At 37.7% G+C, this 19,931-nt stretch overlaps 3 protein-coding genes across 8 annotated transcripts in view; all 3 read left to right on the plus strand.

Annotated features, from left to right (window-relative positions):
* The first annotated feature begins 1,571 nt into the window (after positions 1–1,571).
* Positions 1,572–4,406, plus strand: LOC107654704 (PITH domain-containing protein 1). Of its 2 annotated transcripts, XM_016441896.1 has the most exons (6): positions 1,573–1,942; positions 2,222–2,265; positions 2,415–2,492; positions 3,371–3,475; positions 3,565–3,673; positions 3,887–4,403. In XM_016441896.1, exons 1-6 carry the CDS (start codon positions 1,748–1,750, stop codon positions 3,986–3,988), a joined length of 633 nt encoding a protein of 210 aa, XP_016297382.1. In that variant the 5' UTR covers positions 1,573–1,747; the 3' UTR covers positions 3,989–4,403. The 2 variants fall into 2 exon arrangements, with proteins under 2 accessions (XP_016297383.1, XP_016297382.1); XM_016441897.1 differs by lacking the exon at positions 2,415–2,492 and having other exon boundaries at positions 1,572–1,942; positions 3,887–4,406.
* Positions 4,407–5,127: 721 nt separating this feature from the next.
* LOC107654706 (acyl-protein thioesterase 2-like) lies at positions 5,128–9,927 on the plus strand. 3 transcript variants are annotated; one of them, XM_016441900.1, is made up of 11 exons: positions 5,170–5,207; positions 6,339–6,369; positions 6,476–6,568; positions 7,066–7,097; positions 7,188–7,253; positions 7,376–7,423; positions 7,999–8,069; positions 8,281–8,354; positions 8,448–8,549; positions 8,645–8,821; positions 9,835–9,927. In XM_016441900.1, exons 3-11 carry the CDS (start codon positions 6,491–6,493, stop codon positions 9,883–9,885), a joined length of 699 nt encoding a protein of 232 aa, XP_016297386.1. In that variant the 5' UTR covers positions 5,170–5,207; positions 6,339–6,369; positions 6,476–6,490; the 3' UTR covers positions 9,886–9,927. The 3 variants fall into 3 exon arrangements, with proteins under 3 accessions (XP_016297385.1, XP_016297386.1, XP_016297384.1); XM_016441899.1 differs by lacking the exon at positions 6,339–6,369 and having other exon boundaries at positions 5,128–5,207; XM_016441898.1 differs by lacking the exons at positions 5,170–5,207; positions 6,339–6,369 and adding an exon at positions 6,202–6,291.
* Positions 9,928–11,256: 1,329 nt separating this feature from the next.
* LOC107654707 (ankyrin repeat and IBR domain-containing protein 1) overlaps positions 11,257–19,931 on the plus strand; it is a 39,490-nt gene continuing 30,815 nt past the window's right edge. For 2 of the 3 annotated variants that reach the window (XM_016441901.1, XM_016441903.1), the window contains exons 1-4: positions 11,257–11,461; positions 14,949–15,228; positions 19,150–19,450; positions 19,626–19,808. In XM_016441901.1, the coding sequence (XP_016297387.1) occupies positions 15,041–15,228; positions 19,150–19,450; positions 19,626–19,808 (672 nt within the window). In that variant the 5' untranslated portion in view covers positions 11,257–11,461; positions 14,949–15,040. The remainder of the gene's footprint in view (positions 11,462–14,948; positions 15,229–19,149; positions 19,451–19,625; positions 19,809–19,931) is intronic. The other variant, XM_016441904.1, reaches the window with a different exon arrangement.

Raw genomic sequence — 19,931 nt, forward strand, 5'->3', positions numbered from 1 at the left:
CGTCTGCGCAAGCTCACAGAGAACATCACCTCTGCCCATGCAAAGAAACCTAAAGGTACACACAGGCAGTAATCAATACTCTTAGATCAAACTTATTGCATAGATCTTTGCATAGAAAATGTTAACATTGTAGCTCAGTGAGTGCAATAAAAATGTAGGCGAGGATTAAGTAAACTGTTCACAATAATAACAACTCAGTGTTTTCTCTGTATTGTTCACTTCTAACAGGGCGGCAGGTTAAATTGGCTTTTGTCAACTCTGTCGCTAAGCCTCCGCGAGATGTCCGCCGTAGACAGGAGAAGTTTGGCACTAAAAATGGTTCTACCAGCACAAGCGCTGCTCCTCCATCTGCCAAGTAAGTGAATGCTGCATTAGTCACAAAGATGTCATTAGTCATGTAGATGAATCTTTATCATGATGTATATTCACCGTTAATGTTATTAAGATCATGTCCAATATTTGCTCATTTAATTGCTTGAACGGGTTGTTTGAATGTGTTTTACCACTTTTTCTGCTCTTTGTTTTTCAGAAGTTGCTCCAATGATGGCTAAGACTATCAAAGCATTCAAGAACAGATTTTCTCGGCGGTAAAAGGAAAAATGTTTTTGAGTGTGTGATAGAAGAGAGAACGACTGGAAGAGGAAACATTTTTTTTGCTGTAATGCTTCATAGGAAATGTGCAATGCCCTCTCGCCTCTTATCTTTTTATGCTTTTTAATATTATCAGTACAGCTCACTGGACGCAATCACAGAAAATATCTGCATCAACAACCATCCACACTCAATTATGTCATAGCATGTTGTAAGCGTTTTACAAACACTGAAAACAAGTGGTACACTACGGATTACCATGTGACACCAAAACCCAGACTCCCTGTTATATGTTTATTTAATTGCTTACAATAATCATTGCATTTTCATGGGACTAAATATACGATTTTATTGTAGAGTGAGAGGGAGAAAGAGATGAGATTTAAAACGTTCAAGGACTTTACACTTCCACACCACCATATTTATTTTAAATCTTGGACCTGGCAGTCCTGGACCTTGCCTTGAATGAAAGATCAAGTCGTTTTAATAGATTTTATGAAGTGTTCTATGGACATTTTTAATAAAATCCATGTGTTGCTCTCACCATGTTCTTATTTATGTATATATTTATGGGTGTTTTACATCTTGGTTATGTTTTAATTTTCAACTTTTCACTATTACTCTGTCCTATCACCTAAAATGGAAATTATGTTATTTTTTACTCGGTCTCATGTTGTCCCAACTTGTATGACTTCCTTTTCGTCAGTGGACCACTAAAGACAGTAAAAGGTGGCTGTCATTATGCCAAAAACATATAACCTTTGTGTTAAAACTAAAAAATATAATGATACAGGTTTAAATCAACATTAGACCGAGTAAATAATGTAATATTTATTTAACTGAATCACGTCAACGGCACAGCTTGTTTTCTTTCCACTTTACGATGACGCGACGCGACCAACGAGACGTTAATGCGTCACAAGAACGCGACTCCAAACACTACTCCTCATTGGTTCCGTTGTTTTTTTTGGTCCAATTACGTTCCACGTTTCGTATTTGCGTGTTGTGTTCTTTCCCACTTCTACCACCTGTGTAACTGATTTTAGCATATGTCATAGAAGCTGTTAGTAGAGTAGAGCAGTCGTACGTATCTCTCCAGTAAGCTTAATCTTGAGTGTTTCGGCACTTTTTCGGTCCCGAACGGCAAGTTCACGCCATGTCTGGACACGGCCACGGCGGCGGCCACGGCCGCGGTTGCTGTGAATGTGATCACGAGCCAGCAGAGCGAGGTGTGGAATATGAGCTGTACAGACGCATTGATATCGAGAAGCTTCAGTGTTTGAATGAGAGCCGAGACGGAGACGGTAAACTGGTCTTCAAGCCTTGGGATCAACGCACTGACAGGGCGAAGGTACAAATTAACCTGGCTTAGTTATGCAGGAGGTGTGACAGACGCTACATTATCCTGTAGAATAGAGTCAAACTGCGAATTAAGACACTTCTGTATTTACTTACATACTTAATTGCATATATGTATGTTTATTTTACTTTATATAAACTCTTCTAAGTAAAAGTCAACGGTTGTCTTTGAGAAATTAAATAAACTGATTTTAATAAACTCTGGTTAATAAACTCGGTTGTCAGATTGCTGTTCTGTGGTTTTAATGTATGTCTCCTGTTTTATTTTCAGTTTGTCGAAAGCGATGCTGACGAGGAGCTTCTGTTCAATATACCGTAAGATTTGTTGCCAGCAGAATCCATTTCAGTTTCTTTTCTGTTCTTAATTATGGTCTATTTAATATAATTTGTAAACAATTTGCCTAAATACTAAGTGGTTTACCGACAGAAATGGATACAGTTGGTGCATATGGTTAAATCTGCAGGTTTACAGGTAGCGTGAAGCTGAAAGGGATCATTATTTCTGGAGAAGATGATGAGTCACACCCAGCTGAAATAAGACTGTGAGTTTGCACTCACTGCAGAAAAAACGAGACTTGCAGTGTCACATATGGATGCAATGCAATATAAACTCTGCAGTTACATGAATAAGTGTTGCAACTGGGAACAGGAATCTGCTTGCTGAGCTTGAGTATCCAAGCAGTTTGTTTTAATAATGATAACAGTGCAGCTGCTTTTTATCAGTTGTTTGATCAAAAACTCTCAGAATCAGATATCACTCTCAGCTCTCAGATCAAAAACTCGGAAACAAACTCACCTGCATCTTGGTTGGCCTGAGGGAGAGCTTCATTTTTGGGTGAACTATGCTCTTGCATTTATTTAAATATTTGCATCCACAATGCATCCCAGCTAAAATGAGATTGTGAATTTGCTTTCACTGTACAGGTGCATCTCAATAAATTAGAATGTCATGGAAAAGTTCATTTATTTCAGTAATTCAACTCAAACATGCCACGCCGAATTGAGGCAGTAATTAAAGCAAAAGGAGCCCCTACCAAGTATTGAGTACATGTACAGTAAATGAACATACTTTCCAGAAGGCCAACAATTCACTAAAAATGTTTTTTTTTATTGGTCTTATGAAATATTCTAATTTGTTGAGATAGTGAATTGGTGGGTTTTTGTTAAATGTGAGCCAAAATCATCACAATTAAAAGAACCAAAGACTTAAACTACTTCAGTCTGTGTGCATTGAATTGATTTAATACACGAGTTTCACAGTTTGAGTTGAATTACTGAAATAAACGAACCTTTCCACAACATTCTAATTTATTGAGATGCACCTGTATATAAAAAAACTAAATCTCTTGCAGCATCACATATGAATAATGCAGTTACAATTTCCATGAATGAGTGTTGCAACTGGGTACTTTTTGAGCAGGTACAAGAACATCCCTCAAATGTCATTTGACGATACAAGCAGAGAGCCAGAGCAAGCGTTTCGTCTAAACAGGGATCCGCTTGCTGAGCTTGAGTATCCAACCAAGTGAGCAATTTTAAATGTTAACGTGCATCAATATCCTGTATGTTGGACACTATAAATCTATGTTGATCATGTGCAAATGTTTTATATAGGATTGCAAGATTCTCCAACGTGCAGCACTTATCAATACACATATCTCGAAACTTTGGGGCAGAATCCACTCGTGTGTATTACATTGGTCTGCGGGGAGAGTACACAGAGGTCAGTATTGAATAAAACATATCTTGCTATAACAACAAAAATACTTCCATCATAACTGGTGGAAGATGCGCCATATTATGGCAATATTATGCTGGTGTTGCTGTTTCTATTAATATTTGTTTTGCTTCGGCTAGAAAAATAAGATAAAGAAATCCAGAAGCATCTGTATTTTTGCAGTCACCTTCATCTAGAATCTTTTTATCTCTTTTTCAGGCTTATAGGCATGAAGTCACAATCTGCAACTATGAAGCAGCAGCCAACCCAGCAGATCACAAAGTGGAAACTATTACACCCCAAACACAGTTCATATCATGACAAATGGAGGAGAGAGAATCTCACGTGTGCTGTGTGAAACTATAAAAGTGTGCATGAGTTTTGATAACGGTGAGATGATGAACTGAGAGAGCCTATGTGTTCTTTGATGTGTTCAACAGGGATTTCTTCACCAGGGTTTGTTCATCTGCAATTCTGCTAATGTACCAGTAAACCTTAGGCTATATAAGCATAATTACTTAATGTATGCTTATGTCAAATAAAAAGTGTATGCTTCAACAAACAGAACAGATGAGCTGTGCAAGAAGTCTGTTCCTTAAAAAACATCTCTAAAGAATGCTATATAGTGGAAATTTTGTTGTTCTTGTTCTCATTTTTACAATGTCTTATACATTCATTTAATATTGTTTTGCAATATTACCTTAGGTAAAAAATCTGACATTTAAAAACCACAAAATGTGTTTTAATTGAGTCCTCAAAGTGTATAACATTGATGGATTCATGTAATTTGTGTAAAAAGAAAGTTTTAAAGATCATTTCCTGGTTAATTTTACATTTGGCATTTCATATCACATATTTTACAACAACTTCTATTATTCTGCTATTAGTTAATTAATGGTGCACTTCTACAGTTTCAGTTCATGTTCACATATAAATGTCTATCGTGACAGGAGCTGTGGACAAACATTTTGAACATCCATCACTACAAATCCATTGCTCTTCACTGTAGCATAACATTTTTTTTGTTGTTCCTGTAATACAATAAACTTCAGAAAACGCTTAGATATTTTGTATAACTAACGGTTTTCTTGATTTAAAAGGTGTGTTACAGCTGGGCCCAGATGTTAAAGAAAGTGGTGTGTGTGATGGGCTAAATAATAGACAATTTAAATATTAAAAAAAAAAATTGCGGTCTATAGTGGTATGTGTTTAATAGGTTTAAAAAATAATAAATAAATAAAAATGAAATGACAAAAATAGTTATATTCTAAAGTCTTAAAATAACCATTTATTGTGATTGTAAAAAATGCACAATTCAGAAAATTAACATTTTGCATTACGTTGTGGCCTTACGCTTACAAAATAATGTATTATTTACAGATTACTACCTAAAAATGTTTAGAGCCGTTTTCAGTGCGTTTCATTGAACATTTGCAACATTCAAGCTCACGCGACAAATGCGGTGACCTCACAGCGCCATGACTCCGCCCCTCTTCGGCAGAAGGAGCGGAAGTTCCGTTGTGACCTGGGATAGGAAGCGGTGAGTCGATCAATTTGTAGCATTGGGCCGCTGCTTATATCTGCTTTTTTTCCTGGCTGAACCCTAAATTTTAATCTACTCCCTGACCTTTGCTTTATCGCTAGCTATAAAGGCGCAAGCTTGTCGTTGAGTAGCGTAATTGTGGGATTATTCGCGGGGGTAGAGAGCCAGATAGCTCCATCTATGAGGCTGTGGATTCATTGTGACAATCATACAGGCGAAACAGGATTAAGCTGCCTAACTGCGATCATGTCGTTAATGAAAAGACCTGGCGGATTTATTTATACATGTACCCTGTCCTTGATTCCGCCAGGTTGGAAAAAAAGGAGCTAAACTTCGCCCGTTTCTCTATTGTTTTCGCTGCCCATCCCTTTCTTCCCATTCTTTTTGAATGTGATCGTGGTATTCATAGCAGGATTCGTGAGAAGGATTATCGCACTGACGCATTAGAGATTATCAATACAGTCATTTAGTAATGTGTATAAGTCACGGTGTAATCAAATGCATATGGAGACCATGCACTTTCGTTGAAAAAGTGTATTTTTCTGGTATTTAGTGGAGAATGCAGATGATTTGATAGAAGTATGTGATAACGTGTGCAGTACTAAAGGTAGACTGACCCATAAAACCAAGACTGGCACATGGAGTTCATTCAAGTGTTGAAACACTTTAAACTTGTGATACGGTCACCCAGGCCACTCAAAGACGAATGAAACCATTAAACTGGAGAGTTTTGCCTCCTGCAGCTGTCAAGATTCAATTTCTTAGTGCTGTCATGTGATTCCAGGAAAACAGGGACCCGTGGTTTTCATTTTAGGCTGCTTTAGAAACAGTTTTCTGAGAACTCATATTAAGCAGATGTGTGCAAGTACAAACTTGTGACCCGCACAGCCACCAGCAGAAAATGAACCTCTGTCTGTATGATTAACATAAGCGTCAGAGCTTATCCAGTAGGTTAAATCACCCTGTAATTTTTACATTACCTTTCAAGGTGCTTTTTCTTTTTCACGTCTAGGTGCTCTGCAGGTGCAGTAGAGCAATTTTAGCTTTAGACGGGCATGAATTGCTAGTTGAAATGACTTTAGTAAGTAACACTGGTAATTAAACCAACTTTTGTTAATCATTCTGCAGCCTGCTGACCGTTTCTTTCTAAAATCGTCTGGTTCGTATCATTAATATCCAACACTTATTGCCTGGGCCTTTTTATTTTGCATAAACCTGTTGTACTGATTGCATTTGAACATTTTGTCTTTGTATTTTCCTAAAAGCACTCCTCACATTGTATGTGTGGCAACAACATGTCTGTACCCCTGCTCTCTGAAGCCTTGACAGTGCCTGGGACGGAGAAGGAAACGGCTGTGGTGAGAGACCAGTCGAATCATTAACTAAATTCTAATCTTTTCCAAGTTATTCATTAGCATTACACAGGCCAGCCTTCAAATAAACCAAACCTATGACCTTCTTAGATCTTCTAAGTTTTGGTTACCTAGACTTTAAAAGAGACAGACCTCTCAGGTTTCATTAAAAATATCTTAATTTGTCTCTCAAAGATGAACTAAAGGCTTAACTAAAGTCATGAGGGTGACTAAATGATGACAGAAAGTTAATTCTTTAAATAGTCATCATACAACCTATACTGTTCCTCAGATTCACATTTACAGTCCAAATCTTCAAATAGGCTGCCTGCTGCCTTTATTGGAAGAAAAGGGTGAATAGATTAATAGAAAGCTGAAGTTTGCTATTGAGATAGTATCTTCATGTAAAATAACCACAATGTCAGCATCAGACAGGAAATCTGGCCTCTTTTGGGCTTTGCAGAGATAAGTTTCACATCTGTATTATTCTGTAAACTTTGCAGGTGATCTTCCTTCATGGCTTGGGAGACACAGGGTACGTTCTGTTTATTACCTGCCTGTTGCAGGATCTTTTAATACCCCCTGGCCTGGTGTAGAAATAACCCTGTGGTGTTACTTATTATAGACACGGCTGGGCTGATGCCATGACGTCTATTCGACTGCCATACATCAAATACATCTGCCCACACGCGTAAGTGGAAACCTGTGAAATATTTTTTTGATGTGTTGATTGTTATGCAATACAAAAATGTTAGTATCACTTGATTTATTTTGTCATTTATTGACCATAAGCCTATCATACTTTGACTCTAGACCCCGAATCCCTGTAACTCTCAACATGAAGATGACTATGCCCTCATGGTAAGTTTCCTCTGCTGTAGATAACATTAAAATCTAGTACATTTACATAAATGCGCAGTGGTAATTTAAACCTGAGAATAAATAATGCCTAGGTTTTTGATAAATGTAAAACAAAGAAAATTTATGAAGTAAAATGAAGAAGCATTTCAGATTCTGTACTCTTATAGGTAATTAATCAAATCAAGTGGCTCTTTGTATACATGGTCAGATGTTACATACTTGTGGTCAAAGCAAAGAAGGACAAACAAAATACTAAGACATTCTGAAATTCATTTTAGTTTTAATTTGTCATGTTACTCAAATTGTTATACTTATTAATTTATAACAAATATTTAATATAATATACACTACTGTTCGGTCATAAAGATTTTTGAATGAAATTAAAACTTTTATTCAGTAAAGATGCATTATTGATTAAAAGTGACAGTAACTAAATATTTTTTTTAAATAAATGTTGTTCTTTTGATATTATATTATATGGGAAAATTGTATTAATAATATGTTAAATAAAAGCATTTTCACTATTGGACTCTTGGATTTCTCCCTTAATTCTTGTATAATGTTTTTCTTTTCAGGTTTGATCTGACAGGCTTAAGCCCAGAATCACCAGAGGATGAAGCAGGGATTAAGAGAGCAGCAGAGAACAGTGAGCAAAATTTGTTTTTGTACACAAGTGCACATTGGGACAGTTTCCTGAATACAGCTTTCCCATCACTAACAAGCATCCAAAAATTTGCTTGGTCTGTGTCATCAAATGTCACGTCAAGTTCATGAGGCACTTCATGCCAGAGAATATTGTTATATGTTGAAATTTGATTATGTGGCACTAAGTGTAGACCACTCTTTTTCTTCAATAGTAAAGGCCATCATCGATCATGAGGTAAAGAATGGTATACCATCCAATCGTATCATTCTTGGTGGCTTCTCTCAGGTAAGTGATCCATCCTGAAAGTTAGTACTATCACTCAAATGGCTGACACTGCAGGTGCTTTTCAGTTCCTCTTTTGCTGTCTGTACTCTTCAGGGTGGAGCTCTTTCTCTCTACACCGCTCTGACCTCTCAGCAGCAACTAGCGGGTGTTGTCGGACTTAGTTGTTGGCTTCCACTTCACAAGACTTTCCCACAGGTACAAAATGTCAGCAGTGAGTTTGTGTGAGGATAAATATGTATATATGTAAATAGGTATGTTTGTCAATATGGATCTACTTTTTTATCCATTAGGCTGCAAGTGGGAGTGGAAACAAGGACACTCCCATTCTGCAGTGTCATGGCGAGATGGATCCCATGATTCCGGCGCAGTACGGGGCCATGACGGCAGAGAAGCTCAAGAACATCGTTTCCCCACAGAATGTCACCTTCCGCACCTACCCGGGTCTCATGCATAGCTCCTGTCCTCAGGTGAGACTCATCTGTTGCGCTCACAGAAACCTAAATTTGACATGTTTTACCATGTTCAAATTCAATATGCACGCTTTCACAGACCCCCCCAAAATAACAACAACAAAAAAAGCCTAATTCTTTTAGACCTACCTATATGTCTTCTTTTGATTAGTAATTTTTATTACTACTGTATTACTACACTACTTTTTGACGTTTTTGAAAACAGTTTATTATGTTCATAAAGGCTGCATTTATTTGATCAAAAAACAGTAATATTGTGAAATATTCTTACAATTTAAAATAACTTCTGTTTATATTTATTTTAAAATGTAATTTATTCCTGTGATGGCAAAGCTGAATGTTTAGCAGCTGTTACTCCAGTCTTCAGTGTCACATCATTCTAATACGCTGATTAGGTGCTCAAGAAACATTTTTTTCCTAATTGTTATCCATGTTGAAAACAGTTGTGCTGCATAATTTTTTGTGGAAACCATGATACATGTTTTTTGATGACTAGATTGTTCAAAAGACATTATTAATTTGAAACAGAAATCCTTTTTAATGTTATGTATGTCTTAATTGTTGTGGTCTTGTGGTCATGTATTGTCTTTTGACCAATTGAATGCATCCTTGATGAATAAAAGTATTAGTTTCTTTAAAAAAATTACCTATCCCAAACTGTTGAGTGGTACAGCAGGGTACAACAGCTGTCATTGGGGCAGTACCTTTTCAAAAAGTACTTGTATGTTCCATACTTTAGTGGTATAAAGGTGATTTAATTGAAAGGGTACCGCCCTTGTGACTTTTTTCCCCGACAGTGTAATGTAAATATTGCAAAGAACTGCCTAGATTTAGTTAGAAGCAAGCTCCTGTACTTTATAGGACACTTCATGTAAACTAATAACAGGATGAGGTCTGAACTGAAATCATGCAAAATATTATTTTAGCTTCAGTACAGTGGTTACAGTAAAACTGTATTATTTGTTCATGCTAGTTCTAACACCCATACCACTCTCTGATTGGCTTTACAGGAGATGTCTGCTGTGAAGGAATTCATTGAAAAGCAGTTGCCCCGAGTCTGACCTCATTCTAGCTCACTGTGACCCTTAGACACTGACCTCTCACCTCCGCATTTTATTGATAATGCTGCTTTAATAATTTTCCTGTGATGTAGATGGATCAATTTGAGAACTTCAATTGAACAAGACATTCCCAGCATCAAGGTCTTGCACATGCTGTCTCTCTTTTTGTTTCCCTAACAGGAGGCAAGCAAATAGACCAAAAGGTGTAACAGTTTTAGTGCAGAAAATGTGTAGGCCTATGATTTGAGTCAACTTAAATATCTTCCAGTAATAAACAACTTCTCATTTTATATAAAGGTCCAAAGGGGTCAAAATGTGCACAAACCCTTAAGGAAGTAATCTAGCTGGAGCAGAACTGCTGTCCACAACGGATGACCCGTTTTGACTGCTGCTTGAAATAGTACTGAAATCAAAGAGTGATCATATGCCCTAATTAAAGAATGTAGGCCTGTAAAACTGCCTGTAAATTAAAGGGAAAGACACTCATCAAAGTGAAAGGGAAAGACTTTCATCAAAATCATTTGACAAATGCATAACATCGATTCAATGCCATCTCCCTAAATATCAAAATAACCAGATTGATTCAGCTCATATTTCTTCAGAATCTACTTATCGCGCAATAAACTGAAATTGAAATGACGGAGTCGATATTATTACTTTAGGTGGCGCGAATGCGTTACTTTTTTTTTTCGGACAGATCAGCTGAGATCACATTAGACCAAAATGTTCTTTTGCTTGAATAATCTAAAGTTATTCATGTATTTTACACAGAGTTGTGAGATGTAAATAAAAACGCAGACTGGGTTTCACGTGAACAAAATATACATAGGCCTACTACCCCATAACATTTAAACGGTTTATTATTGCTTTACTAATAATATTACGCATTATTAATATAGACTAAAATAAAGTTAAAAATAAAGAAAATAGGCTACTAAAGAAAAGAGATTTAATAAATGAAATATATTAAATACAGAAAGGAATGAAAGACAAATAATACAGAATAAATTCAGGACTAAAAATTATTTATTTTTTAAAAGTTATTTATTTTTATTTATTACTTTTAAGTTATTTATGTATGTATTTCAGATTTGTATTTTTGCAGATGTGTACTCCCATAATTATTTATTTTAAAAAAATGTAATAAAATAAAATTATTTATAACGCTACTGATATGACTCATGTAAGTGTATATGATGACATTTTCAAATGTACAAGATACTGGGTGGACCTTGATATCATAGACATTATGTCTATGCTTGATAATATTATACTGTGCCTCATACTTCTCGGTAGGTGGCAGTGAGTGGCTCTTAGACTCGGTCTGCCATCTACCGTTAACACCGCGAAGGAGACGCAGATTATTGTCCTATGAAATGAGAGCATGACCAGCAAACACAGGCACGAGCACCACCCCTATGATTATACAGTTCTTTATCATTTCTTTTTACATAATCTCTGACATGATCGAAGGTCTGCCGTCCGATACCAATGCTGATCTAAGCTTTTGACAAGCCGCTTGTTCTGGTCATTTGTTGTGCCAACGCTTAATGGATACGTCCAGGTCAGTGATAAGGTACGTGTGTGAATGTTTGTGTGTTGATCGCTCATGTCAACACGCCTTGGTGTCGAAATCTCCGCTTGACCAGCTTAGGAGTGTGGAAATTAAAGCTCTGCTTTATCAAACGTGCGTTTGTTGGTGGATGGCTTTAATGCAAGGGGTCTGTCAGTCATAGACCGGTATTGATGAACTGAACTGATGATGCTGATTAGCTGTCGACACATCCTTAAAAAACTACAGGCAGAGGTTCAAAGCGAATGTTAAACGATCTGCCCAGTTTTATTCTTAGAGAATTGTTGCAAATGCTTCATGAGAAATTTAGCTACCAGAGAGAAAACACTGAAAACAAATTAGCAAGTCACAGAACTAGTATGCAGCGTTTAGCTTCATGCATTGTGATGGATTACATGAAACTCAATCTTTTGTGTCTGTTAGAATATTATGAAGTAACTGTTTTCTTTTTGAAACCGTTAAGTAATCTGTAAACAACGTGTGTAATGTGTTTTATGTGTTTAGCTTGTCACCATGTTGACTTTTTGTGTATTGTTAAAGGGGTAGTTCACTCAAAGAGAAGATTGTCATCGTTTACTCACGCTCATGCTGTTGCAAACCCGCATGACTTTCTTTCTTTTGAAGAACACAAAAGGAGATGTTGTGCAGCATGTTAGCCATGTCACAATTCGCTTTTGTTAAATATGCAGTGGGTCACACTTAAAGGGGTCATATGATGCGATTTCAAGTTTTCCTTTCTCTTTGGAGTGTTACAAGCTGTTCGTGAATAGATAAGATCCCTAAAGTTGCAAAGACTAAAGTCTCAAACCCAAAGAGATATTCTTTATAAAAGTTAAGACTCTGCCACGCCCCCCTAAAACGCCTCGTTTAAACACGCCCCCACATGTCTAAATCACTGTGATTTGCATAACGCCGCCCAAATGTTCACGCAAAGAAAGAAGGCGTAACTTTGATTCTCGCTGTAGTTTTGTTGTTGCCGCCGCCGCCATGTCGTGGAGACGCTGTGTGTTTCGTTGTGAAGGCGAAACTACTTTGTTTGGCCTTCCAAAAGGGGACACGACTAGATGTGGTTAAGTGGTTAAGTTGCATTTAAGTTGTATTTACAGCACTGTTCCAGAACAGTTCAACCCAAATATTCAGATATGTGCAGCACATTTTACGGAGTATGGTAAGGGGCGTAACATTTCCGTCACACACTTGAGGTATTCGGCCAATCACAACACACTGGATAACTGGCCAATCAGAGCACACCTCGCTTTTCAGACCGATGAGCTTTGTAAAAATTGAGCGTTTCAGAAAGGCGGGGCATAGAGGAGAAACAATAATGTACAGTATGTGGAAAATATAAATACATAAACACATTTCATTACACCAAATACACAAAATAATGTTCTTTTTAGCAACGTCATATGACCCCTTTAACTACTATCTACTAACATTATATACATACTACTGGACTATGGATTTGATATGTATCTACATGTTGTTCTGGAAAATCCCCACAAGTCTGAGGTATGGATTGCTTTTAGGAGTTAGGATAGGGTTAAGATTAAGGGTTACAGTTTTGGGATTACAGTTAGGGGTAACGTTAAGTGTAACTTCAAATGTTAATTTAATGAGAGTCCTTTAAATGTAATAACCATGAACCAACATGTATGTATATTATAAGTATATACACAGTAGTTAAAGCCACCTGATATAAAGCGTAACCGTGCAATGAAGGTGAATATTATCTGAGACTGTCAGTCCTTTACATTTCTTATTTTGTCTTCCAAAAATAATAGTAAAGGTTTGGTACTGTAACTTTAAATGTCAGGTTACTGAATGCTGTTCTTGTCTGCCATGGCAATTAATCAGCCTGTAGTTTCAGACATTGTTAAAAGTGAAAACGGCAGTTGAGTATCATCTTTTAACACAAAGCCTGCATTGTTTGAAAGTAGCCCACTGCCTGTAAAATAAATGCAAATGGAGTTTTTCCATTAATAGACATACAGTATGTTTAATGATTGAGCTCTAGTGTGGGGGAAGCTTGTGGAACAGAAACGTTTCTTCGTGTGCCTGCCAAGTGCTGCTCTTAATTCGTCTGTTCTGCTTTCTCAGACATCCCACCTGAAAATGAGCCGTTCGACCACAAGTCCAAAGTGCGTTTATAATGATCCTTCTGAGTTCTAAAATGTGCTTTGTTTCTGATGTAACTCCACAGACATTTTTGTTGAATGCGAGTGAGATGTGAAATGACGTGGAAAAGAACAACAGAGCAGACAGAATGACCTAAAAAACCGTGTCGAACGCCCAGCTCCCACTCACTCATGCCCGATCAGTGCACCTGCTGCCGCCCTCTACTCTCCCACAACCCTCTCAAGCAGATTTATTAGAGCATGACATGATGCATACTGGATTGTTTTGCTGATGAAACGTTATAGATCCCTTAGGTCATGTAACCTTTTAAAAAGGTTTCTTTTTTAGTGTACTCATACTTTTTTTTTTAATCAAAAAGAGGCACAGCCGTTTTATCTGATGTAAATGTTTAGAAAAATAGGGTAACGATAAGATCAGATAAGGACACCTGTGCAAGATTGTTATTTGCACAATGTGGTCATATGCAAATGAGCATTTTGTGAAGCAGGCTGTTTTGTTACGTTAGGGATTTCCATAAGATAGTAATGCGAGTTGGATAGTAGCTTGTTTATTTTTCGCACAGTAGCTGCGTATGAGTTATATATTCAAATCTGAACTGTATAATTATTTACTGTTTAATATGTTACAAAGCAGAGCACAGAGCACGTTTGTGTTGCTTTTCCACTGTTTTTCTACTTGCGCTAGATCAGGGGTGCCCAAACTCGGTCCTGGAGGGCCGGTGTCCTGCAGTGGACGTGTTTGACCATTGCAATCATGCTTGGCATCTTTCGCAGTGTCTCGCACATGACACAGCTTTCAAAACTCAAAAGTAACATTTAAAAAAAATGCTCCTCAAGACTTTCATAAGATCCTAAGTCTCATTGCACTGTTTCAATGGCCCCAATTAAGCCATCTGGTGGTTGATTTCACAGAAATGTGTAAACACGTCGGCAATATCAAAACAAGTGCATACCCAACAGTCGATTTCATTGATCAACTGTGTCACCTGTCAAGAAATGTTCAGACTATAGATTAGGTTCAGAGTCCAGAAAGATTATTGCTGGATCTGATCTGTCTTATTTTTATGCAAGATATTTAGCATTTCCATTTGAAAATGCTTGTGGTAATTTTACACTTCAGATTTAAGCCTAACACTATTTTTGAGTCAAGCTTTGAGGTGAAGGTAATGGACTAGTGATGGGTGTAGAGATTATATATCACATTAGGAGCAAAACCTGATTTTCTGGTGTCAAATTTTTAAATAGAGATTGCAATATGGTGCTGTTGATTTTCCACATTGATTTTACATTCCATGATGTAACACAGTGAATAACAGATTCCAGACAATGTGATCGTGTTGATGTGTTTACAGGACTTGCGGTATGCGGCCTATCCACTCTCACGCTGGCTGAGTGCTGAAAACTTAATGTGGGTCACTCTGCGGCTCCCACTACAGCTCCTGCCATGGGGAATACCGCCACCAAGTTTCGTAAAGCACTTATCAGTGGAGACGAATTCCTGGCTTGCCAGCTTTATGAGAGCAACCCCCAATTTAAAGAGGCTCTGGAGCCCAACGCATCTTATGGGGAGCCCTATCAACACAACACACCCCTGCATTACGCCTCACGCCATGCCATGACACGCCTCATCAGGTAGGAACCTGTGAATGATTGGGCACCGAAATACAAGTATTAGCCTCTACTGGTCGTGATGTGGTTGTTCACCTTAAATTTCAGTGCCAGAGTGAATTTGACACCATTTAAAGCAAAACAAAGAATTATTATAATCAAAATTGTTATGACTAGTTATGAAATTATAATTTGTAAGGTACTAGTAGACATTACACAGTGGTTCAAAAGTTTGTATCAGTAGTATTTCGTTTTAAAGAAATTAATCATTTCATTCAGCAAGGATAATAAATTGATTAAAAATGGCAGTAAAAATATAACAGGTTTGCTGTATTTTTTTGAGACATTTTTAAAAAACATAAATAAAACGTACTGACCCCAAACTTTTTAACAGTACCGTATGTGTCATGGCAAAACATATGAACACATTTAATTTTAATATGTATCCTAACAATGAAAGGTAAGATTGTTAGACTTTTATTGATGTAATGGGAAGACCCAAACAGCACAGCAACATTTGTAGAGGTTTGTTGCTTCAGGGAGAACAAAAAAACACTGAATAACCTTCCCATGTTAAATATCGCATGCGATTTATCGTGCAGCCCTACCTTTGACCATGATTTCTAGCCAACATTGCAGCTTATTCTGGTGTAATGGACAGAAAAAGAGCATCTGATTGACATTTAAAAGTGACCTACATGTAAAGTGTTCTACTGTTCTGTTTATATGCAGATTTACAGACCATACCACAAAAAAATAATCTTTTACTGAAAGTTTGTACTGCACAGAGGGTTGTTTCCAGGCAGACTTTACCTCGAAGTTGCTTAAAACCAGCCAGTCAAATTAAAGCTTGCAAGGTCAAAAATTCTATTCTACATGTGTCCTAGTTGAAAACAAAGATGTTGACAAAACTACAAACATCCTAGCTAGAACCACCACCCAAACTGTAACGGCCAGTTTGAAGTGGTTATGTATTTAAAAGCTAATACCAGAGTTCTGTATTTTGTAACTGGACTTCTGATTCACTTTGAGGCTGCTACTGATTCTTGGAAAAACAGCCTGCCAGTCTAGACTACATCCAGAATTTTTGAGGCCAAATGCCACATACTCTGGCATTTGGCCTTAAGTATGTGTACCCTTTGTGTGGTCTTGTTTTTATAATGATCACACTTTAATTAGCTAGCATACAGCAGAACAAAGCACAAGATGTCTTTCACCTGTTTGTCTAGACATTATCCTTGGATGTTGGTGTCATTCCACCTCAAATGCTTGGCTTTGCATTTCATGATGTCGTTACAGCATTATTGCACTAATGTTCTATTGTTACATCTCGGTAGATTTAACAGTCGCGTAGTTAACATTTAGTGTCCGTGTCAATTTCGTGGTAGTTCAACCAGACTTTCTGGCCTCCCAGGTGCAGTTTCAGTTGGAGAGCAGGGTTAGGGGAATGCTGGGAGTTAGAGCTGTTGTTTTCAGTTGCATCAACTAATAAACTTGCCAGATTCACATCACAGACTTCCCAGAACAGCTCGCTGAGTCATTTCCACTCAAAGGCATTAAAGCCTGCTGAATGCAATCACTAAATTAACTCTTAAAGCTTACAAGGTTGTACATTCCTCCGAGTCCATTCTATGGTGTATTTGAAACCTGTTATCAATTACTTTTAAGCTCCCGCAATTAATCGCCTGAAATTATATTAGTCTTCCTAATTACCTCCAGGCAGGGAGACACTGAGGGCTCCAGCTGTATTGAACAGTGTCGTCATGACATTTTCATTGTTAAAGGGGTGGTTGATTGCGATTTCACTTTTTTAACGTTAGTTAGTGTGTGAAATTGCTGTTTGAGCATAAACAATATCTGAAAAGTTACCAAGCTGAAAGTTCAATGCAAATGGAGATATCATCTTTTAAAATTCTGGCGGTTTAATGCCTACAAAAACGTCTGGTAGGGACTACAAAGAGTTACTTCCCAGGTTCGTGACATCACAAACCCAGATAAACCCCACCCTCGGGAAAAGGCAGCAAAGGGGGCGAGGCCATGCTGCGCTGCTTTAGAGAAGAGGAAGAGAAAACTAGGGGTGCACATAAAACTATTCATATATGAATCGCGATTAGACGCACACTAGAGGCGGTTTAGCCAATCACAACACACTGGGCTAGCTAACCAATCAGAGCCCATCGCCTATTTCTGAGGGCGGGGCTTCATAAAAACAGGAAAAGATCAGCCCTTTTCTCAGAGAAGGGACAGAGCGGTGTGGAATAAAGGTAAATTATGTGAAAAATAATGCGTTTTTTTTTTTAAACAAAGCATTAACACATGTTAGACTGCACCCCATAAACACAATCAAGCCTAGAAAAGAACCAGTGAACCACCCCTTTAATATTGTTATGATCCTAATGCACTCTCATATGTTATGAAATTTTGAGATGGTAGATTCCGCCACTAGCTCTCCTTTATTGCTTGAAGCAATATCTTTGAGAAGAAGACGAAGGTCATCTTTATATACTGCCTGTGGTGTTTTATAGAGGCTTATAAAATCAATATATAAGACATTTCTGGTCTTGGATGCTGATTGGGCAATAAAGCATGGCGTAATCCACGAAGTGTTAACAGTTATGGTGCAAAACTCCTATTCATTGCTTGGCACCCTTAAAGGGGTCCTATTATGCTCTTTTACAAAGTCTTGATTTTGTTTCGGGGGTGTACTAGAACAGGCTCTCATACTAGGTTGTTCGAAAAACACATTATTTTTCACATATTTTACATTATTACAACACCTCTCTCCCCAGTCTGGCATGAACGGCTCGAATAGTTCCTGTATCAAATGAAGGCCCGCCTTCTGAAATACGAAATTTTGAAGTGCACTTTGAGCTTTGGAACTTTGCAGATCTTTTTTATGCTCAAACGGCAACATTACACTAACTAAAGTTGAAAAAGTGAAAAAGCATAATAGGACCCCTTTAAGGCTCTGAGCATGCAAAATCAACCAGTGTTGATAACAGGATGTCATTCTATTCAACTCATTGTTCAACGCAGAAATAAGCTATTTCCTGTGAATGTACTTCTGATTCCTTTGCTATTATAGGTAAATAAATAGAAAAATAACAGTGCAGTAAACAGTAAAATGTTGTTTTTGTTTTTCATCCGTATTTTTGCTACAAACCAGTGTGTTTATGATTATAAATTAAATAAAAATAATACAGTTATAATAATAAATTAAAATAGTATGATAACAAATACCTGTTTGCAATATCAAGCTGCATATTGGACAGTTTTTGTACAGCTAAAATAACTGGAAGCCTCACACATTCAAGTTACAATTGTATGTGCTTGCCTTACTTAGTTTTTCAGGCCTTAAAAAGTCATGAGATCTAATAAAATCTTAATCCCTGAAATGGTCTATAGTTCATATAAATTTTTCTAATTATGATCATCTAATTTCAGGAGATACTACTTTTGTGTAGCTTGTATAAGCTATAGTGATGCCTGATTTTTAAATGATTTGTTCTTTTTAGTCTATTGTTTTCAGTGAACAAGATGAAGCTGTATACAGATCAGTCTAAATCAGTGTTTCTCAACCCTGGTCCTGGGCACCCCCCAACACTGCTCATTTTGTATGTCTCCCTTGTCTGACACACCCATTTCAGGTCCTGGAGTTTCTTCTAATGAGCTAATGAGTTGAATCAGGTGTGTTTGATTAGGGAGACACACAAAATGTGCAGTGCTGGGGGGCGCCCAGGACCAGGGTTGAGAATCACTGGTCTAAATGATTCATTAAAGAATCAAGTCTGAATCAAAATGATTTGCACAAAATGGATATGTACAAAAACTACACTGTTAAGCTACATTTTTTTTTGTTTTTTTGCATTTACTGTTTGTGTTTTGCTGTTGTAATTTGTATTCTTAAATGTAATTCTGATTTACAGTCGAGTTCCTTTCCTGCAGGTCTTTCCTTTTCTCCAAAGATGGCAACCCCAACAAGTGCAACGTTCACAATGAGACTGCGTTGCACCTGCTGTGCATGGGCCCGCAGATCCTGCTGAGTGAGGGGGCGCTGCAGCCGCGGATCAGCCGCCCCCAGGAGGATGAACAGAAGCGGGCTGAGTGCCTCCAGATGATCCTGCAGTGGACCGGAGCCAAGCTGGACCAGAGCGAGTATGAGAGAGCCAACGTCAATGCCACAGACAACAAAAAGAGCACCTGCCTGCACTACGCGGCAGCGGCTGGCATGAAGAACTGTGTTGAGGTAACAAGATTGTTTTTTTTCTTATGTAGTTCAGGCCTTGAGTATGTATTTTTTGTATTTTCAATTGATTTAATGCAAAGCCAGTGAAACCCTTACTTTTCTGGTTTCACTGTAGGACTCTAGGATTGATTACTCAGTGAAGCCACTAACTAAGGGTTAGTCTTGTGTTTTACAGTTGTTAGTGAAGAACAATGCAGATTTGTTCGTGGAGAACGAGGACAGGGAGACGCCGTGTGACTGTGCGGAGAAACAGCATCACAAGGAGCTGGCGCTCAGTCTGGAGTCTCAGATGGTTTTCTCTCAGGATGCTGGAGCTCAGGAGATAGAAGCAGAGTATGCCGCCCTTGACCGACGAGAGGTATGGCTGTGTTAAAAACTGTTTTCTGAATTTAGATGTTTTAGCATTTATTTTTGATACATTAGTAAGTTTAGGATCAATACAATTATTTATATGTATATATATATATATATATACATATAT

Source organism: Sinocyclocheilus anshuiensis, unplaced genomic scaffold, assembly GCF_001515605.1.
Source record: "Sinocyclocheilus anshuiensis isolate Anshui unplaced genomic scaffold, SAMN03320099.WGS_v1.1 scaffold195, whole genome shotgun sequence".
Lineage (NCBI taxonomy): Eukaryota > Metazoa > Chordata > Actinopteri > Cypriniformes > Cyprinidae > Sinocyclocheilus > Sinocyclocheilus anshuiensis.

Coding starts and splice junctions, on each gene's coding strand:
- LOC107654704 (XM_016441896.1), top strand. CDS start 1,748: ATGTCTGGACACGGCCACGGCGGCGGCCACGGCCGCGGTTGCTGTGAA. Junction 3,476..3,564: donor GAGCTTGAGTATCCAACCAA/GTGAGCAATTTT, acceptor TGTTTTATATAG/GATTGCAAGATTCTCCAACG. Junction 3,674..3,886: donor TGCGGGGAGAGTACACAGAG/GTCAGTATTGAA, acceptor TCTCTTTTTCAG/GCTTATAGGCATGAAGTCAC.
- LOC107654706 (XM_016441898.1), top strand. Junction 7,424..7,998: donor AAGATGACTATGCCCTCATG/GTAAGTTTCCTC, acceptor TTTTCTTTTCAG/GTTTGATCTGACAGGCTTAA. Junction 8,550..8,644: donor TTCACAAGACTTTCCCACAG/GTACAAAATGTC, acceptor TTTATCCATTAG/GCTGCAAGTGGGAGTGGAAA.